This window comes from Hippocampus bargibanti, linkage group LG11 (assembly GCF_051943395.1).
Source record: "Hippocampus bargibanti isolate YZ-2025 linkage group LG11, ASM5194339v1, whole genome shotgun sequence".
NCBI classification, from domain to species: domain Eukaryota; kingdom Metazoa; phylum Chordata; class Actinopteri; order Syngnathiformes; family Syngnathidae; genus Hippocampus; species Hippocampus bargibanti.
This window is the reverse complement of record NC_142744.1, coordinates 19,319,637-19,339,916: the sequence shown is the minus strand read 5'-3', so window position 1 is coordinate 19,339,916 and position 20,280 is coordinate 19,319,637. Positions and strand designations below refer to the sequence as shown.

General features: G+C 39.7%; 1 protein-coding gene across 3 annotated transcripts in view; it reads left to right on the top strand.

Annotated features, from left to right (window-relative positions):
* sntg1 (syntrophin, gamma 1) overlaps positions 1-20,280 on the top strand; it is a 46,504-nt gene that overhangs the window by 13,288 nt on the left and 12,936 nt on the right. For 2 of the 3 annotated variants that reach the window (XM_089007918.1, XM_089007917.1), the window contains 10 exons: positions 690-739; positions 4,733-4,867; positions 7,664-7,720; positions 7,865-7,922; positions 8,019-8,062; positions 9,993-10,034; positions 10,171-10,273; positions 11,106-11,188; positions 14,419-14,549; positions 17,536-17,707. In XM_089007918.1, the coding sequence (XP_088864044.1) occupies positions 713-739; positions 4,733-4,867; positions 7,664-7,720; positions 7,865-7,922; positions 8,019-8,062; positions 9,993-10,034; positions 10,171-10,273; positions 11,106-11,188; positions 14,419-14,549; positions 17,536-17,707 (852 nt within the window). In that variant the 5' untranslated portion in view covers positions 690-712. The remainder of the gene's footprint in view (positions 1-689; positions 740-4,732; positions 4,868-7,663; positions 7,721-7,864; positions 7,923-8,018; positions 8,063-9,992; positions 10,035-10,170; positions 10,274-11,105; positions 11,189-14,418; positions 14,550-17,535; positions 17,708-20,280) is intronic. The other variant, XM_089007919.1, reaches the window with a different exon arrangement.

Below are 20,280 nucleotides of genomic sequence, written 5' to 3'. Positions count from 1 at the left end.
AACAGCACGGGGCCTTTAAAAATGTGAGTGATTTCTGTGTTGAAGAGGACTTTATCACTTTAAAATATTAATATTTAAAAAAAGTGTCAAACCCTTGGTAGTTATCTACACTGTTAATCTTTTAAGCGTTGTTATTCGTTCAAAAGGCAATCTTTCAATCCATTCTTGAACAGGTACTTTGGAATGATTTTGACTATAATAGAATAGTTAACTGAGTTCGGCAGATTAATCCAAAAAGCCAAAAATCCAAATATACATTTTACACAGAGAATAATAATATCTAATTTGTGATATACAATTATAATTATATATCTTGAGATAGGAAATTTGGTTCACCGTATGCTGTCATTTATTTCAATTGAACCTCTATAATGAAATGTGTTTCACTTGTAGTTGAGCTAAAAAAAACATACTGATTTTATTTTTTAGATATACTGTATCTGCATAATTTATATGCATTTAAATGCTTTGATATACAGTGTTGTAGATATTGCGTCACATCTAACTATTTTTAACCACCTTTGCTCCACTGCTCCTGGAATAAGACATCTCTTGAGATATTACAAAGCATTTCTTTGAAGGTCTAGCCTCTTGAAAGTGCTTTTTGCTCGTAACAAAGTCAGTTTAAATTGGCTGTGGGCTTTTGCTGCTGCCACTATATAACTCAGTTGTGTTTCTTCCCTCTGCAGAATCCCTCACTGCGCGCTAGCACATGGATTTCAAGACCTCAAATGAAGAGGTTGGTAGCATTTCATCAATCTCTGGAAATGGAAAGCATTTATTTTGTTTTCCCCTTCTGCTTTTACAAGCGGCTAATGCAGGGCAGCGAATATATATCTTATTCCTGCAAATAGTTGCCGGGGGGGGAGCGTTCATTGATTCAACTATGGCGTTATCATATTTAATGACAATTTTAGTGGTCTTTTACAATTCATGTCAAGTAACAGTGAAAAAGACTGCGCTGAAGAAATAAAGAAAGGTATTCAAAATCCAGTTAAATTGGGCAAAACAAATAAGCAAATGTGTGGAGAAAATATTGTGGCATGACCACATCCCATCGCAGTCAACTGTATTTTTGGTAAAGATGCCCAAATGTAGGATCAGGTTTAATACTGATTTACTTTATCTGTAAGCGCGTTTATGTGCTTCAGCAAGTGGAAATATTCGTGTTGGAAACTGGGTTCAAATGGGCTCTTCGTGTCATTCTTGAAATAATAATATTCACTTTCATTTAAGGGACTGTATACCAGAGAAAATATTGGACCTTACGGTGCCCAATAGCAAGTCTGTTTCTTGTTAGCGTGACCTTCAGTGGGGTCAGTGATATAGCCCAGACATGCAGCATGAGGTGCCACGATGTACAAGCTGCTAACGTGTTGTATTTCACGTAGGGAAAACTTTAGAATAATTTCATAGGTAGAACGGGACCCCTTGCAGTGTGTCCCATACGAGGATAGTGTTGTAATCTTTGTGTGCTATTTTCATGACCACCGCGAGTCTGGTGCAAAGCACGGTCTAACTCTCTGCATGAGTTTTCTTTCTTTGGTCATTATGAAAGTGAACACAGTCTGCTTGTTTCCCAACCAGTAGAAGCAGATTCTGCGTAGCACGGTAAATCACTGGGTAGCACATTTGCCGCACAGTTCAGAGGTGCAGGGTTAGATTCTCGCTCTGGCAATGCTGTCTGGAGTTTGCATGTTGTCTCCATGCTTGCGTGAATTTTCTTCAGGTTTCCTCCCACATTGAAAAGGCATGTCAGATTAATAGAACACTCAAAAATGTCCCTAGGGATGACTGTGAGGGCGGATGGATGTTTGTCAATGCATTTGGCTCGCAAGCAGTTCAAGGTACCCCCCACCTACTGCCCGAAAACAGCTGGGATAAAAGCTCCAGCACCCCGTTGAACATTGTGGCCCGATTAGAACTTGGATTGAGCTTCCCTTATTTCTACAAATTCATTGCAGAAGAGGAACATGGTTCCCAAGATGGAAGATAAACTGACTCAGAAGGTTGCATTTAAAAATATATAAATGATAACATTTAAATTTAAATAAATGTGATCTTTTGTTTCATTAATTAATTCCTGCAACGATTTAGAGAGGTTGATGCATGCCGTTGTCATATTTATGAAGGAATTCCGATGCCATTCACCACGACATGTCTGCAAATCTCAGCGTCTGTCAGCCTGTGCCTTCACCAAAATGACGTCGCACCAGCAATGCCACAACTCTAGTTTAGATCTAGTTTCATCAGGTCTAAAGTCTCGTCTATGTTTCTAAAAATAGAGGTGAATTGTTACTGCATCTCGTACTAACTGCGGCTTTTATGACTAAACATGGAAAGACCAACAAGCAACATACAATGCAATCGTCAAAGCGAGCTGCCAAATTCATCACTCATGAATACAATGGGCAGTGTCTGAAAAATATGGTGTTGGTGCAAAAACACATGTCAAGTAATACTCTCCACATGCAGTTGAAGGAAGCAAGTTGGGTCAAATCCAACACCATTTCTTTTTGTTTTGCTGAAGTCTTTTGGGTACTTTTGTCCAAGCCCAGAGACGCAGCCTTAGTTGGTCTGGAAAGACCAATAACAATCGTTTTGGTTTTGTCAGAGTCCAGAGGCCAGGCATTTCAAAACATCCAGGGCTTAATTTCTACAAGGCATGCCGCTGCTGCATGGGTCATTTGCTCCAGAGGCAAAATTGAATCCTATCAGAATGACAGTGAAAGCTGAAGTCATATTTCCCCAAGATTTGTATCACCGAGTGGCAGCATCTACAGTGGAACACCAAAGCGTAAATTATCGATCACTCCGGTAACAATATAGTACTTTGATGACACATTACAATGAAATACATGGTGAACAGTCTCTAAGATATAAGATTTCAAACAAGGAAGTTCTAAGCCTTTAATAACAAGGTCATCTAGCAGTGCATGATGATCGACGGAAACAAAGGGAGGGCAGAAGTCAGGTAATAATAATATTGATGAGCTCTCGAAGTCCAAAGCTAATAAAAAAATCCATTAGCATTTTTCTGAGGGCCATCTCACTGGAATGGTTTGACCTGAACATACTGAAATTGTTCAACTAGATGTCTTCAATGCTTCAGGTATACGCATCAAGGGGAGAGACACTAACAATAGAAAAGAAAAATCAAGGATTTGAAATAGCGTTTTAACGAGCTTCCGAGGGGGACTGGGTTGAGCAAGCATGTTGTTTGTTTTGCTGAACGAACAACTTGTGTGAGTGGTTCAACAGATGCTCCCTCTAGGCGTGAGAAAGGAGTCGTACCATCGACTTTTGTGATTATATTAGTCCCACTTAAAGAATGGTTTAACCACATTTGGGCAGAGTGCCTTTTAATTTGAATTCCATTTTTGTAGTTAAAACTATGTTGAATACATTTATAGTTGTTGGATCCGGAAAAAAAAAGAAGAAACGTAAGGCAGATGCGACTGTTGGATTAGGATCACTCCTGTATCAAATGGTAGGTATTAAATTGGCTAATATCCTCACATTTTAGCTTTTTTTTTTGCCAGTGTGCCATTCGTCCATTAATTAATTCTTCTTCTTCCGAACTGCTTGTTCATCATGGGGATGGTGGGGGGTGTCGGAGCCAATTCCAGCTTTGGGCAGTTGGTGGGTTACCCCCTGAATGGGTTGCCAGTCAATCACAGTGTGTTATAATAATAATAATAATAATAATAATAATAATAATAATAATAATAATAATAATAATAATAAGAAGAAGAAGAAGAAGAAGAAGAAGAAGAAGAAGAAGAAGATGAAGAACAATTACCATTCTTTGTCTGCTTTGTAATAATAATAATAATAATAATAATAATAATAATAATAATAATTATTATTATTATTATTATTATTATTATTATTATTATTATTATTATTATTATTGAATGGAATAGTTACGGAATAGCGAGGCGTGCGATGAGAGGGGAGGAGAGATGAGGCCAGTTAAGAACAATCTGAGCCTGGGCAGAGATCACCGACATTATCCTCGTGCGGCGTTCCCTGACCGCGCCCGTGTCGAGCCATGTCCTCTTTTTCCTCTCTCTCACACACTCACACGCGCGTGCATTTGAGATAGGCGAAAGAAAACACACCGTCTTTCTCTGATTCTATCTGTCACCCCGCAGCTGCGAGCTGAGGAGCGGGGGCCGCATTCCTCGACGTTCCTCATTAGCAGTGAAAGTTAACTGACCTGCAGTGGAGCTAACATATTGCACGCACATGGTGCAGCCTTGTTAAGTGATGATGGGTGACAAACACGCTGACACGGGTGGCTCCTTTTCTCTTAGCAGTCGTGTCAGGTGAAGGTGCCTTCTTTATTTAGACCTTTTCAATTCAAGGGCAGACAGGCATCGTAATTAGCCGGGGAGGGGAAGCAGTGTCGCCATGCAAATTGATGCAAACGAGCGTGTTTAAATTCGTGATTGGAATCACAGTCTTGCTGCTCGTATTAATGCTAAGAGATGAGAGAGCGCCGCCTGCTTGCTTTCCACTGCTTCTTGATGTGTGTGAAGGCAAGGAAAAGTTTTTCTTTTCAGGATTTTTTTGGTATGCGCGTCACCAAGCAAAGGCAATAACGCTCACAGGAAAAGCCGTCTAATTTGCAATGTTCATTTCGCCACCAGCGGTCTTGCCGACATTTCCTTTCATAGCCACTTAATTCAGTCCTGATGAACGATGTTATCTTTTCCAATGTTCGCAGACAAAGACTGGGATTTATTTGATGCAAGAAAGTAATGAGGAGCCGTTTAATATCCGACTGCACTTGGCTAAAGATATTTTGACCATTCAGGAGCAAGATGTCATCTGCGTGTCGGGAGAACCTTTCTATTCAAGCGTAAGTAACCGCTGACACTCACACGTAATGCACTCAACTACTACAACCAAATGATAACTGAAGGCTATGCGTGTGTGTGTGTGTGTGTGTGTGTGTGTGTGTGTGTGTGTGTGTGTGTGTGTGTGTGTGTGTGTGTGTGTGTGTGTGTGTGTGTGTGTGCGTGTGTGTGTGTGTGTGTGTGTGTGTGTGTGTGTGTGCGTGTGTGTGTGTGTGCGTGTGTGTGTGTGTGTGTGTGTGTGTGTGTGTGCGTATGCGCGTGTGTGTGTGTGTGTATGTGTGTGTGTGTGTGTTTGTGTTTTACTGATTTAGAATCGTTCCACAATAGTTAGTAAAACAATAGGGTCCAATTTATCATTCAGAAAACTTTAAAGACTGCAAGTTCGCAACTAATTACATTACTGCATGGAATTAAACCGCTTTCCACATTCATTCATCGTTCATCTGCTGTTATTTTCGCAAAAACGTACCCTATAAGATCTCCATAACAGTGTAATAAATCTAGTATTGTTTGTTATAACAGTGTCTGAAATAAGGTCTGGCCAGACGCCCGGGCCGTGCAACTTTTACGTCTGGCGTCCAACTCGTCCAACTAGAACAACCGACAACAAGAAAGATTTTTTTTTCAAATCAAACATTTGCTTTATTCTGATTTAGAAATCTTCGTTTGGTTTGGAAATTTCGGAATTCGGTTCGTTTGGCAATTTGCATACTCGGCAGCCAATCAGAAGCCTGCATCGAATAACTTCGTGCTCCCAGGTCCATTTGCATATCATTTTCCAAAGTCGACGCACAGAGAACAAGCCAAAACCTCAGCCCCAGAAGAAAGATTCAAAAGAAGCTAACAAAATTTATGACGCTACAAAACGTAAACGTACATTAAAAGCATCGTGGAAAGAGGAGTTAACGTGTTTTGTCGCAGACGACGCAACGCAAACATTGCAATGTGCAACATGCCGAACAACTTATGGACAAATAACAACTGCAACAAAATCATCAGCAAGGGATATTTACCATAAATTAAGCAAGGGAGCATTTGTGGTAGGTATATCAATTAGTACTTAATTTTAAGGTGTTGTTGTGTGATATATTCTCATTATCAATCCTTAATACTTTGCAACAATGTTTTTTTTTTTTGCGATGAGTCGTCTTATTGTGTTTCAAGTTGTGAAAAATGGGGCAGGCAACTTTATGACTGGGCAGCTAACTTTTCAGTTGAACTTTTTGTCATGAGTTTCGGACACTGGTTCTAATACATGTTAATTTTTTTGCTTGTGTTTGTTAAAAAAATACTGGTGAATAGGTCCTGGGGGGTTGTTTGTTGAATTTTAATCATCAGGAAAATAAATGACATTCATTTGAATACTCTTCAAAAATATGTTAACTACCTTTGAAAGCTATAAATTCTACATTAGTATTATGATAAGTGGGTACTATTTGAATGCAGTGCATATAGCCTACTATTGACCCAGGACTAGTAAAAGTCTGCTGTGTTAGGTTCTAGCTCACGCATGCTTCTAATGAGAATGAGATTGACAGATAATAAATGGAAGAGATGAATGGTTGCCCCTAGCAACAGTGATCAGATGACGATGAATATACCTTTTCATGACAATATACTGTATCAAACAGTTATGTTGTCCTGTTTTGATAAAATAGCCACTGTGGCTTTGGTCACGTTGTCCTCTACTGCATTCTGCTTCATTCAATTTGTCCTTTCGCACACAAGGGAAAGAAAAAAAAACAGAAAGGCAACTATCTTGATGCTTGCTGAACTGAGATCTTGAGGCGTTGGATAGAGTGCGTGACAACGGTTTGCACTGTCAGACTCTGTATGACTTGACACGTATATATTTCCAGAAAATTCCCGTCAAAATATGGAGTGGTATGTCCTCAGTGGCATTCCACGATAATCAGTGTGCAAGATGGGATTTGTAAATCTCAAAGAAGCTGCGGGGAGCTTTTTTTTTCAAATCAAACATTTGCTTTATATATATTTATATTACAGTAGCCAAAATGGAACTGTATAGTGCCACTTAGCAGTTTTTTTTTGACGACGATACTAGTGCAGCGTGTTCTTCCGGAAACAAATTCCTTGTGTGTTCTACATACTTGGCAATAAAGATGATTCTGATTCTGATTTGAGATTTGTAAATCTCAAAGAAGCTGCAGGGAGCGGGCTTGTGTAAAGTTAAGATTTAGTGCGCCAGAGACAACTGCTCATCGGGCGCCAATAAAGTTTCCAACTAAAATACAGCAGTTGGAAATATCTACATGTATATAACAAGAAATAATTGTGAAAACATGCAATGCATTTACAGATTTAGGACAATTTTATTTTTGCATTTTTTTAATAATACATAGAGTTGTGTAATCTATACTTGTGAGTGAGCTCATGATACACGCACAGTAGAGGAGTGGGGAAAATACTTCAAATTCATGTTGGTGTCACAATGGGCTCTGACTAAATCTTGAATAAGTGTCACAGGAGGTTAGGCCAAGAAAATGTGTACCCTCACTTTTCATCAATTGCTTATGTGTAAAATGAATGGTGTCCACATTTCAGTCAGCCTTCTTAAAAAAGCGTAGTTTCCATCATAAAACCATTATCATATTGTCCTTGACATACCTGTGATGAATGTCGAGATATGAAATTTAGTTCTATTCGAGCAGCCCTCAACTAGAAGACAATAAAGGCAGTGAGATGTTCAAGGCACAGATGTAATGGAATGTGAAAATGTCACTGACGCACGACTAAATGAATATGCCATGTCTCACTGCCGACTGCCTGTCTTCCAGGAAAGGACTGTAACAATACGGAGACAGACCATCGGAGGGTTTGGCCTCAGCATCAAGGTTATTTCTGTATTATTGTTTACTGTTGGATATGTGTCATTAGAATTGTATGCATGCATGAAAAGTTAAAAAAACGGCGACATGCATTGATTAAACTAACTTGGGCACTTGGACTTTTGTTGATACTCATTACATGTTTATCAGGGTGGTGCCGAGCATAAAATACCTGTGGTGGTATCCAAAATATCCAAAGAACAAAAAGGTAAGTAATGTTTTTATAGATAAAGTTGTTTTGATCTCTGCCATTTTGCTCTGAAAGTGCTGTTTTTAATTGCAGTTGTGTTTTCCTATTTTCTAGCTGAACTTTCCGGGCTGCTTTTCATTGGCGATAGTATCCTCCAGGTACTCTTGGCACTAATTAGAGGCATCTCATTTGACTAACTTAATGGCACGTGGTAATGTGATTGTGCTCATCTGACTAAAAGTGAGTCACTTGTCAGTTGGATCAGTGAGGAAGAATTGCAGAAAGTTCCAAAGCCTTTTTTATTGTTTTGATCAAACACAATTAAACACCCTGATAGTTGAATGATTAGCCAGTAATTGTCCTCAGTAAACAACTAACTGGATTATTCTATTAACGTATGACAAACCGTCCGGATTAAAATAAATTAGAGCAATCAACAAGATAACTTTGAGTGGGTTGGCTTTAGAAAATCATATTTCACATCTTGAATGTGTGACTTTCAAGATTAATTGCCGTTTGCTTCTGCTACTGCATCTGCTTCGTAAATGGTTCAAAGTCGTGGGCTAGCATCCTTGTGGCGAACCGGTGCCCAGTTTGATGGCCCTGATTGAGTTTAAATTGGAATTGCTAAAAGGCTAAGAGTCGACATGCTAACACAGCAAGGTTTTCAATCTGAGTAAACCAATTTATACCATGCACTGAAACACTGGCGAGGCCATCAATTTCATCTCTGGGCATTCAGTAGTGCTACATTTCAATCAATCCAGACTGAAAAAAGTTTGATGTCATTTGCTACAAGTTCTCTAGAGTCTAGAGGGTACAATTAGCCAGGAAATAACTGACTCTTCTGAATGATGTCCATTGTTTCTCGAAAAGTCCATTTTGTAATAATTATGCATTTTATTTCAAGCGCCTTTCAAAGCTTTCAAGGACACTTTGGAAATGTCTTTAACAGTAAATCTCCAAACAAATCCATTTCTTCTCCTTCAGCTGTTGTGAGTTGACTAAACCGCAATTAAATCAACACACCAATGTATTTGCTTATGCAGCTCGCTACAGAAACAGTGAGCTTGCACTGGCCAGTTTGCTCTTGTCCCTAGCCGTTTGTAATTAGACCAGTTTTTGGAAACTCTGATTGGCTTGTGACTAGCCAATCATAGTTTGCCAAAACTCCAACGTTGACCATGCACCGCCTTCAAGTAGGCGTTGGTACCCCTTTTGGGTTGCCAACTCGAAATCTAATTGGTTAGAGCAGCAGTTTGATCGACACATTTGATACGACAGGGCGCAAAGAACAGATTATGATGCCGTCCCCCTGGGCCCGCGTGGGTTTTCTTCAGGTCCTCCGGTTTCCTCCCACACTCCAAAAACATGCATGGCAGGCAGATTGACCACTCCAAATTGTCTCTCGGTGTGAGTGTGAGAGTGACTGTTCTACGTCTTTGTGTGCCCTGCGATTGGCTGGCAACCAATTCAGGGTGTCCCCCGCCTCGTCCCCGAAGAAAGCTGAGATAGGCTCCAGCACCCCCTGCGACCCTAATGAGGAATAAGTGGTACGGAAAATGGATGGATGGATAATATTTCAATATCCTCAACACAATGACATTTGACACGCTAACAAGAGAGCAAGCTGCTTAGAAAAGGTTCAAAGGCACTTTGATCAAGGCTTATGCAGCACACCTGTTATTTGGGTACTATTTCAAACATGAATTACCGCTAATCAAATGCTATTATGTTAACAGTTGGTTTTAGCAAGACAACAAGCTGAGGACTAGTTCAAACACAATATGCTAGTCTTTAAAATGATCTAACTTGATAACAAAGTAGCTGATGAGAGAGATTGGATGCGCAAAACAGGGTGAGATGGAGGACACTGATTCGCTGTGGCAACCCCCTGATGGCAAAAATAGCAATGGCAAAAAATAACATTACATAGTGGAAGATGTACATGCATTTCTTACACATAATTTCCATTGTAGGTCTACCATAAGATACATTCATTTTAGTGGCTCCATTCATCATATATCTAATGCCAGCAGCAATACAATCGCAAATATATGAACACTTCCACACGACTGTTGCTTGCAGATAAACGGCATCAATGTGAGAAGCTATCGTCACGAGGAAGTGGTAAGCCGTCAGTTCCTGTTTCTATTTACCTTTCGCATTAGCTAAACTGTTTTTAAAATATTATTTTAGCTTTTATCATGATGTTTGTGGAAACACCTTAAAAAGCATGAATAAAAATATTAAGTATATGTTGCAGGTTCAGGTGTTGAGGAATGCTGGAGAAGAAGTTACTCTCACAGTCTCTTTTCTCAAAAAGACTCCGGCTTTCCTTAAACTGCCTCTGAGTGAGGACTGTATGTGTAAGTATTTCAATAATTACTATTATATTAATAATTTGTGAGAATTTGTCAGGAGTTAACCTTTCCAAATCAATATATTCAGACATATTCTTTAAATTTAATTTAAAAAAAAAAAAACATGTGCAACTCGGTCTTCCAGTCGTTTGCGCATTGACGTCACAGTCCAGAAGTCATGGGTTCAATGTGGAATTTGCACATTGGCTGGGAACCGGTTCAGGCTGTCCACACCAATTTTTAGACGATGTCATCATTATATTGGAAAACAAATGCCTGTGATAGATTTATTTAAAAAAAGTTCCAAGAACTGGAAAAAATGAAGTGCAGATCAACCAACAAAGCAACCTGTAGGAGGACAACTACTTTTGCTCAGTGTTAACCCTTTAATGCACACCGTGGGTAAAAACATAGATATTCCATTTTTGTTTTGACCTTTCTGAATGCACAACTAGCAAAGAAATGTGTTCTTTTCAGACGAAAAATGTAGAACCTGATGATTCCAAAGTGCCTTTCATTGGGATGCAGCGCAATATACCTGTAGATTTTGTGCTATCACGGATCAAAACGTCAAAAAGACACTTTTGGCACAAGGCGACTAATGTCTGAACTGTGAAGTAAAGGAAATGACACTGCTCATTGTGCTGCACTTGATTTGTCTCTTGCACAATGAAGTCTCAGGCTGTCATCAGACATGCGAGCCTTTCCAAATGCATTTCATAATTGTATATAGGCCAGGTTGACTGGCCACTTGACTGCATACAAATCGACGCAGGGAAAAAAAGTTTTTGTTCATGGCATTGTGTGTTTATTGTATTTTTGTACCCATCTCTTGCAGGCATTCCCAGTGACCAGAGCAGTGGGACCTCGTCTCCTTTGTGTGATAGCGGCCTCCACTTGAACTACCATCCAAATAACACGGTATTTGTCTATCTTGATCTGCAACCTCTTTGTGGGTATCATTTCAGCCTAGTAGCAGGTGCTGCATCTCAATATAAAAAAGAAATCTTGAAAAAAATGCAGGTGTAAGAAATAGTGTTTATAATAATAATTATAATAGTAAATTTCATTTTAAGCGCCTTTCAAATCTCTCAAGGACACTTTACAGTCACAGAATAAGCATAGGTACTATAATAAATAAAATACAATCACAAATAGAATGCAATAAATAAAATACAGTTATAAATACAAACAACAGAAAGAGCAACACAGAAAATGCAATCTTAAATAGGTGGGTTTTGAGATGGGATTTGAAGGTGGGAAGAGAATCAATGTTACGAATGTTGGGAGGAAGTGAGTTCCAGAGTTTGGGGGCAGAGCAACTGAAACCCCTGCCCCCCATCGAGCTGAGACGGGCAGGGGGGGCACACAGAGGTGGAGGGTGGAAGAGGATCTGAGGGAACGACAAGGAATATAAATTTGAAGAAGGTCAGATAGGTATGGGGGGAGGGAAGGTTATAGATAACTTTAAATGTATAAAGAAGAATTTTAGCATTGATTCTATACTTGACCGGGAGCCAGTGGAGCGCTTGGAGGACAGAGGTGATGTGGTGAAAGGATAAGGTTCTGATGATGATCCGGGCTGAAGAATTCTGGACGAGTTGAAGTTTGTGGAGAAGTTTCTGAGGGACACCAAGGGGAAGTGAATTGCAAGAGCCAATCCGGGAGGTGACAATACTATGAACGAGGAGAGCAGTGGTGAGAGGGGTGAGAGACGGGCGAAGATCGAGTTATTTATATGGGAGTGGAAAGATAGTGTGCTGTCAAGGATGACACCTAGGTTTTTGACCTGATGGGAGAGAGAAACGGTCGAATTGTCAATAGTGAGAGAGAAACTTTTAGCTTTGCTCAAGGTGCATTTGGTACCAACGAGGAGAATTTCAGTTTTTCGCTTTTAAGTTTGAGGGAGTTATGGGTAAACCAGGATTTAATTTCAGAGAGGCAGAATGAAAGGGAAGTATAGGTGGAAGAGAGGCGTTGGGTTTGCTGCAGAGATAGAGCTGGGTGTCATCCGCAAAGCAATGAAATTGCATATCAAATTCACGGCGAATATTGCCAAGGGGAAGAAGGTAAGTGATAAATAATAATAATACATTTAATTTCAAAACTCAAGGACACTTGACAGTCACAGGATAAGAACATTCTTTTTGTGCGATTGAACAGCTGCAGCCATTCGCGCCAGCGTTCACTCTTCCCGGAAGTAAAACAGCAGCAAAGTTGGAGGAAGGAAGAGGAAAGGAAAGAAAGAAGTAGAAAAACAAAATACAGGAGCTTCTGGAAAGGCAGTGCAGTCAAAAAAACAAAAAAAACTAAGTAACAAATAATATGACAACACAAAGACATAAAAAGTCATTCATTCTTCAGCACTTGCTGTACCCTCTTTGTGACATGAAGCCGTTCTAAATGAAAGAGGAGAGGATCAAAACATCCTTTTCAGCAGTGGATCAGGGACATCATGGTGGAATGTGCTACTACAAGCTAAATGTTGAAAGCAAACACAAAGTTGTAGCCTCCATTGACGAAAAGAGATTGTCTCACATCTCCTGTCCCACATAAATCCACTTCAACTCCAAGTCGCAACCGTGTTTATAAGATTCATTGTCATTATCAAAGCTTAGTAAAATGTGGAAATAAAATGTCCTCAGTCATAATCCAAAATGGATTGAATAGGTTATATATCCCTGAAACCACAAAATTCTCCATAATCAAAAAGTATCAACGGTATGAATGGGTTATTTGTGTTTCTAAATTCATTAGAAAAACATGTTTTGGTTAATAATTGAAATGTTGGGCGGCCCTGTTGTCCAGTGGCTAGAGTGAACCCTGGACCTCTCCACTGTCGACGGTCTAGCCGCTAGACCGTCGACAGTGGAGAGGTCCTGGGTTCGATTCCAACTCTGGCGTCCCTGTGTGGAGTTTGCATGTTCTCCCCGGGCATTAATGGGTTTTCGCCGTGTACTTTGATTTCCAATCCACATGTCAAAAACATGCACGGCAGGCTGATTGAACACTCAAAATTGTCCCTACGTGTAAGTGAAAATTCAGATGGTCTTTCAACTCTATGTACACTGTGATTGGCCTGAAACCAGTTCAGGGTGCCCCCACTTCCTGCCCAAACAAGCCAAAGAAAGGCTCCAGCACACCCTGCTACCCAAGTAGTAAATTACAATAGAAAGTTTAAAAAAGAAGCCAACAAAAATAAAATACACAAAGGTTTTCAAAATAATCCAAAATAATGTTCAAACATACGTATTATTAAATATAAACCCCCATGTGCTAAAAACAACCCAAAATGATTTTTATCCCAGCATAAATGTATCTTAACTTTGTCAATAATAATAATAATAATAATAATAATAATAATAATAATAATAATAATAATAATAATAATAATAATAATAATAATACATTTCATTAATAAGCACCTTTTAAAACCCTCAACATCACTTTACAGTCACAAGTTTTTTTTTTCTGTGGCTGAGCAGCGGTAGCTATACATGTCAGCATTCACTCAACCCAAAATAACTCAAATAGATAGAAAGCTAGCTAGCTAACTAATAGCTATTTAATAAATAGCTAGATAGATAGATAGCTAATAGATAGCTAGCTTGATAGATAGCTAATAGATAGCTAGATAGATAGATAGCTAATAGATAGCTAGCTTGATAGATAGCTAATATATAGCTAGCAATATAGCTAGATGTCCTCGTTTTGACCCAGCAGTTCCACGTGTGTGCTGTATATTGAAGCAAATTCTTTTAATATTCAATATTCCACAAACGCAAAAAGTAATTAAAATTAGTCTGTGAATTTTTTTAACCAACAATCTATCTATTATAAGTTAAAGTCCTTTTTCGTGATGTATATTACAACCTCATTGACACTGAATTACATTTAAAATTGGCTTTAAAATTCTACATATATTGACAATATATAATGACTATTTTTTGTCCTCATGAATTCATCAAATGGACATAACTCAAATATCAAATGATGTCTACATCCTCTGAACAAGTGAAAATAAGGGCTCAGTTCACATGCCAAACACCAACGATGATGACTCAAATAAAGCGATTTATTTTGCCACTAATACACACTAAAATGTCATCAAATCATCTTCTGCGCTTTATTTTGGCCCTCGTCCCTTGCAGGACACACTGTCCTGTTCATCGTGGCCCACTTCCCCGAGCCTCCGCTGGGAAAAAAGATGGGTGGACCTGCGCCTTCTACCATTGCTGCACTCTCGCCTCTCCCAACACATGCCGGGCTCTGATGAGTGCAGGTGGGCGTTGGGGCGTTCACTCTGGTCTGCTTTGCACGTGTTACTGTATGTGCCTTTAAACAGCGAGCTAATGTCACATCGACCGTGACCATCTGCTGCTGGATGGATGTATTAAATGCAGGCTGCTTGATTTACGATTCCATTAAGCTGTCCTTGGAATACACTTTTATCTGTGATACACTGCAGCAGGAATGTGTCTTGACTCTTAATCGAGCACAGTTGTTTGTTTGAAATACTAAATACACCGTATAGTAAGCAGTCTGCAGGGACGGTTAGAGTTTAATAAACATGAAGGAGGATTGCACTGCCAGAGAAGTGTTGAAGATGATGAAAGGGTTTCTTCAGCCGTCATCTGTACTTCTTTGAAGGTGTCGGACGTTTCGCTTCTCATCCAAGAATCTTCGTCAGCAAACTAAAGTCTTACTGGTAGTTTCGGCCCTATATATATATATATATATATCCCTACTGTCCAGACGTGGCGGTGCCGGGCTCTGCTATGATAGGTCCCTGCTCTCAGGTTGGGTGGAGCAGAGAAATAATCCCTGCGGCTCCACTGATTGTTCCTATTGTCCTGACTAACGACTGGCCTGAATGCACCACTTCCACCGGTATCACCTCATCATCATGACTAATCCTATGTTTCCTAAGCAGTCTATTGTACGAATGATCCAAATTGAACCTCACTCCACCATTACGTTGGAGATTAGTTAAGATGTTAAGGGATATCAAAACCTTAATTTCATAATCAAATTGGAGAGACTTTTTGGTAAGTCACTCAAATGTGTGCAGTTTCAGAAAAAATGATTTACTTTTGTATTTATTTGACGAATGTGGATTGAAAAAGTGTTGCGTGGGTTGCCAAGTTGCAGATGCCAAGCAAGTGTTAGCGCTTGGGCTGTGTACAAATTGATGACAGAAAGCGAGTTGCAAATTGTCCACTGCAAATGAATCAAGGGTATTTGGATTTGAGTCAGAACAGGTCACAGCATGTTGCGCGTGATTTATCACAGAGGAATGTTTGACTCAAGCCTCAATGTGACCTCTGGACATCGCACCACTTTCGAGCGCAGCGCCCAAATAAAAATATTTGGCCGGCTAATGGGAATTAAATTCAACTGTTAACTCAGCAGTCAAGACAGCCCAGCTCGTCAGTGTATCAACATCTTAGTTATTTTTCTGTTGGCCTCTAACACTGTTACTTTATCAGAAAAAGTGACCAGAGGTGACAGGTTAGCGTAGTGATTGTTAGCTGGAACAGTAGAAAATTGAAGGATTTACTGGACGAAGGTAAGAAAAGTATCCCGGAGTCTATCATGGGCTAGAGTGACAACAAGGGATCCTGAAAGTTGAAGGAGGACATTTTAAACCAAAAATGAACAGTATTCTGATATCTCATGTTGGTGTAAAACATGATGATTTCTATCTGTGTTCACTATGAACAGTTGCAAAAAGGCAACAGTTAAAATCCATTGACGTCAGAAATTTTGTGTATATCAGTTGTGGAGTGTCAGGACCTGCAAGGCCTTCTCTGCTTGCTTAAAAATATCTGAATCACAGCCTAAAGTTAATTATATTTTGTCCATCAAATCTTATTAAATAATTTCAAATTATTTTTCAGCGTATTATCTTTGCTTTTCCCCTGATGTGCTCTTCCAGATGTGTGTTTTGTATTTAAGCCTTTAACCAATCACATTTCAGCCATCATTTGATCAGAAACCTATCTGGACGCCTTCACAATGAGTTCTGCGGGCCCTGGAACGTGAAAATAAATGTCAATGAAACTGTTGCTTTAACCAATCAGATTTCGAGTTGGCCACTCAAGGCCTGCTGGAAGGTGCTGGAAGGTGCTTTCTCAAACTATGATTGGCTAGTCACATGATTGCTAAGTAACAAGCCAATCATAGCATCACGAGCCGCTAGAGATAAGAGCATACTGGCCAGAGCTAGCACACTGTATCTGTAGCGCGCTGCATCAGCAAATATGTTGTTGTGTTGATACAATAGAGGTTTTGTCAAGACACAATGGCTGACGGAAGAGAAGAAATGGATTTGGTTGCAGATCTATTGTTAAAGCCATTTTCAAAAATAGATGGACATCATTCAGAAATGGTGGACAACTCCGAATCTAGCAAAAATAGCACATAATATTGCAATTTTATGAGGTTATCATGAATCCACACATTCATAGTAAAAATTCAAACAGTTTAATGACAGTATATCTTGAGTGTCTACAAATCACAAGTTATTTCCTTGCTATCGGCACCCTATAGTGGACGCGTAGTAAATCACACCACACTCGAGGCTCTAGATTGATTCAGACGTATCATTATTGAAGGCCTTGCGATGAAATCCACGGGTCGCCATTGGTGTGTAATCACTGGTGTGACATTTACACAAAAGTAAATACAATTTATACAAAAGCAGACCTCTTGAAATTGTATCTACTTTTTTTCACGTGCAGGACAGCCACACCTCGACTACAAAGAAAACAAAATTTCCCACAGTATTGATTGGACAACTAATGTGATGAGTCGCTTACCCTCCATTGTAGAGCTTCCGTCAAACCCCTGAGACTGATTCACGAAACCCCTGGAGTTTGATCGAGCCCAAGTTAGGAACCACTGAGCGATCTCATGTTGCCAGAGTATAGTATGTGTGTCATCATCAAAAAGGGCATCCGAGTCCGTAAAAAAATACAATAAAATCCGGAGCCACGATGTCACTGAAACTGTAAACTGTAAGCTATTCCGGATGCTGGCCATAGACCCATGTTCAAAACTAAACAAAGAAGCAATCATTTTGGACAAAGTCCAAGTCTTACGGATGGATGGATGGATGAATGGATGGATGGATGGATGGATGGATGGATGGATGGATGGATGGATGGATTTATTCTCTGTTAATTGTCATTGTCATCACTGGATCGTTTCGTTGGTGTGCCTGCAATTTTATCCTGTCTCACATCCCCATGTTTTTCCTTCCTAAGGAAAAATGCTTTCCAGGTTGTGGCTGTGGACGGAGTGTACAGCGGTGTCCTCCAGTTCCCCTCAGATGAGGACCGTTTGGACTGGCTTCAGGCTGTCGGTGGCAACATCTCAGCTCTCACTAAGCACAACGTGAGCTTCCTGGCCTTTTCTCCTCCCTTCCCAGTGAGACTGGTAATGGTGCAAATGTCAGCAATGCCTATTTATGTTGCCGTCACATCACGACGGCACAAAATGAATATTGTATTTCTTCTAGCGATTGGGCTTGGGGGGGGGGCTGTAATACAAATGCTCCATGTGTCAGCGTGTGCCTTATACATGCGACTGAGTAAGGGAGGTTGAGCTGCAGGAGTGTCAACAAATAGAGATGTGTAATTATCATGAGTCTGTGTGTGTGTGTGTGTGTGTGTGTGTGTGTGTGTGTGTGTGTGTGTGTGTGTGTGTGTGTGTGTGTGTGTGTGTGTGTGTGTGTGTGTGCGTGTGTGTGTGTGTGTGATGGGTCCAGTGGATAAATAAGTGAGCCTTGATTAATTGGAGTGGACGTGGCACAAACGGAGATGACTCACCAAACAGATGAGCGTGTGGCCTTTTGCAACCCAAAAAGGTGCACAGTGTGTAGAGCGTATACCAGCACGGACAACACCGTCCGGTAATAGTGTCCATTCGAGGAAGACGACATTTTGAACTCACGCAGACACACACTGTAACCCTTTCATTAAATGAAAACGATGTTGCCATGACAACACAAGAGTTGTCCTTCAGCTGTCATTGATTGTTGTACTTGAGCCATGTTGATTTTCAACCCTATCTGAATAACAGGGTTGTTGTGTTCTGAATCAAAGGACAGACCCAGTTGATTATGACCAATGGCATTGACTTGGTTTGAGTGACATCTGACCACCACTGTAGTTTACCACCACGGTCGGTTTGCTCCATGTTAAAGAGCCCTGTTCACTTTTCGTTTTGATTTGGATCCAAAGGGGAACATTTGAGTAGAATTTTGAATGGAATATGAGAGTCAGCTGCCCCTTTCTTCCTTATCAAAGGATGAACCGTTGATTTAGAGTGAAATCTGTATAGAGGTAATTGACGGCACTATCATGTTATTTTTGAGATGTACCAAAGGAAGGATGTCATTGGTTTTTATTAATATGTGAATGCCTTCGGAGTGGATCGCGATCCAGTGAATACAGGTGCATGGTTGCCCAGTACAGTAAAAAAGTAACTTCCTTTGTGTTTCCGTTCACAATGAAAAGTAGCATAGATTATGGAATTTGGGGGCTGGGGGTCATCTGCACCTGCATGAAAATTAAAACATCACACAGAAGAAACCTTTGCACTGATGTATGGTCGATATTGCAGCATGAACTAAAGGATAACAATCAGAGCAATGGAAAGGCAAGTGGGTGTCCCTGTGCCGCAATGATAGCAATTTGCATGAGAGTGAGCATTTAATAAGTATTGGAGAAGATGAGAAGCAGATGAATACCATTGAAAAAAAATACACATTGAATCACTCCTCTGTGGATTCAAAGTGGTGTTATGAAATCAGACTAGAAAATGATTTATAAGCGCCTTTTAACGTGAAAGCATATATTACCATCCATTTTTGAAATACGACATATCATCTTGTCTTTTTGTAGATGAAGTACATTTTTACTCCAAAATTCGATACGATACATCATCACAGCATTTTATTCAGATAAGGGTTTCTGAATTTAAACCAATATAAAGTAAGAAAGCACATGCATATATTGTCCATGTACCATTGTAGATGGATGAAATGACTTGTTGATTTTTAAATTTAAAATAACTACACATCAACATCTTACACCAACTTGATTCAATTGAGTACAGATGCTAGCTTTAGAATTAGAGTTCAAAAAAGTTCACTCTATCTCTGGTGTTTTTGATTGGACTTTTATCTGTGTTGTTAGCATTGGCATTATACTTAAGCTAATTTGATCTGAGCAGTTATATGCAACATATTTTAAGAATGGGATTTCCAGTAAAACAGTTACCATCAGTATTAGTTTAACACATCTGTTAATTAATTTTTCTCAATCAGTTCTACATTATTCCTAGACAATCACAATGTTCCATTAATGGTGAGAAGAGCCTCTTCAGTTGACCAACGTGTTGTTTCGAATCCTGTGCATATGCATGGGTCCCACCTTCAGCGAAAGTTTCATAGAATTTGTGTTTCATTTTGCTTGACAAAACAGACTAAATCAAATCACTGATGTTAGAAGGTGCCATTAACTACCTTTTACGAAAGGGGTCTCCAACCTTGGCCCTCAAGGGTCTATGTCCTGCCTACTTTCCAGATCTCCGAGAGCTCCCCCACACCTGATTCAAATAATGAGGATTGTTTTCATGCTGCTTCCAAACTGGTTGATGAGCTGATCACCTGAATTAGGTGTGTTGGAGCTGGGAAAGCTGGAAAACAAGCAGGACAGCATTCCTCCAGACGCACAATGGTGTGCTGAAGCCTCTTGATACTGTACAGTGAGACCTCAACTTACGAACTTAATTGGTTCCCAGACAGAGTGTGTAAGGTGAAAAGTGTGTATCTCAAAAAAAATTCCCATAGGAAACCATTAAAATGGGAATAATCCGTTTCCGGGTTTCCATAAAATATACTTTTCAACTAAATAAGCCTTAAAACTACACACAACATACCTTATTCTATGTATAATAAATGTGCTATTGTATTGTAATGAAAGAAATACACTGCATTGTATCAT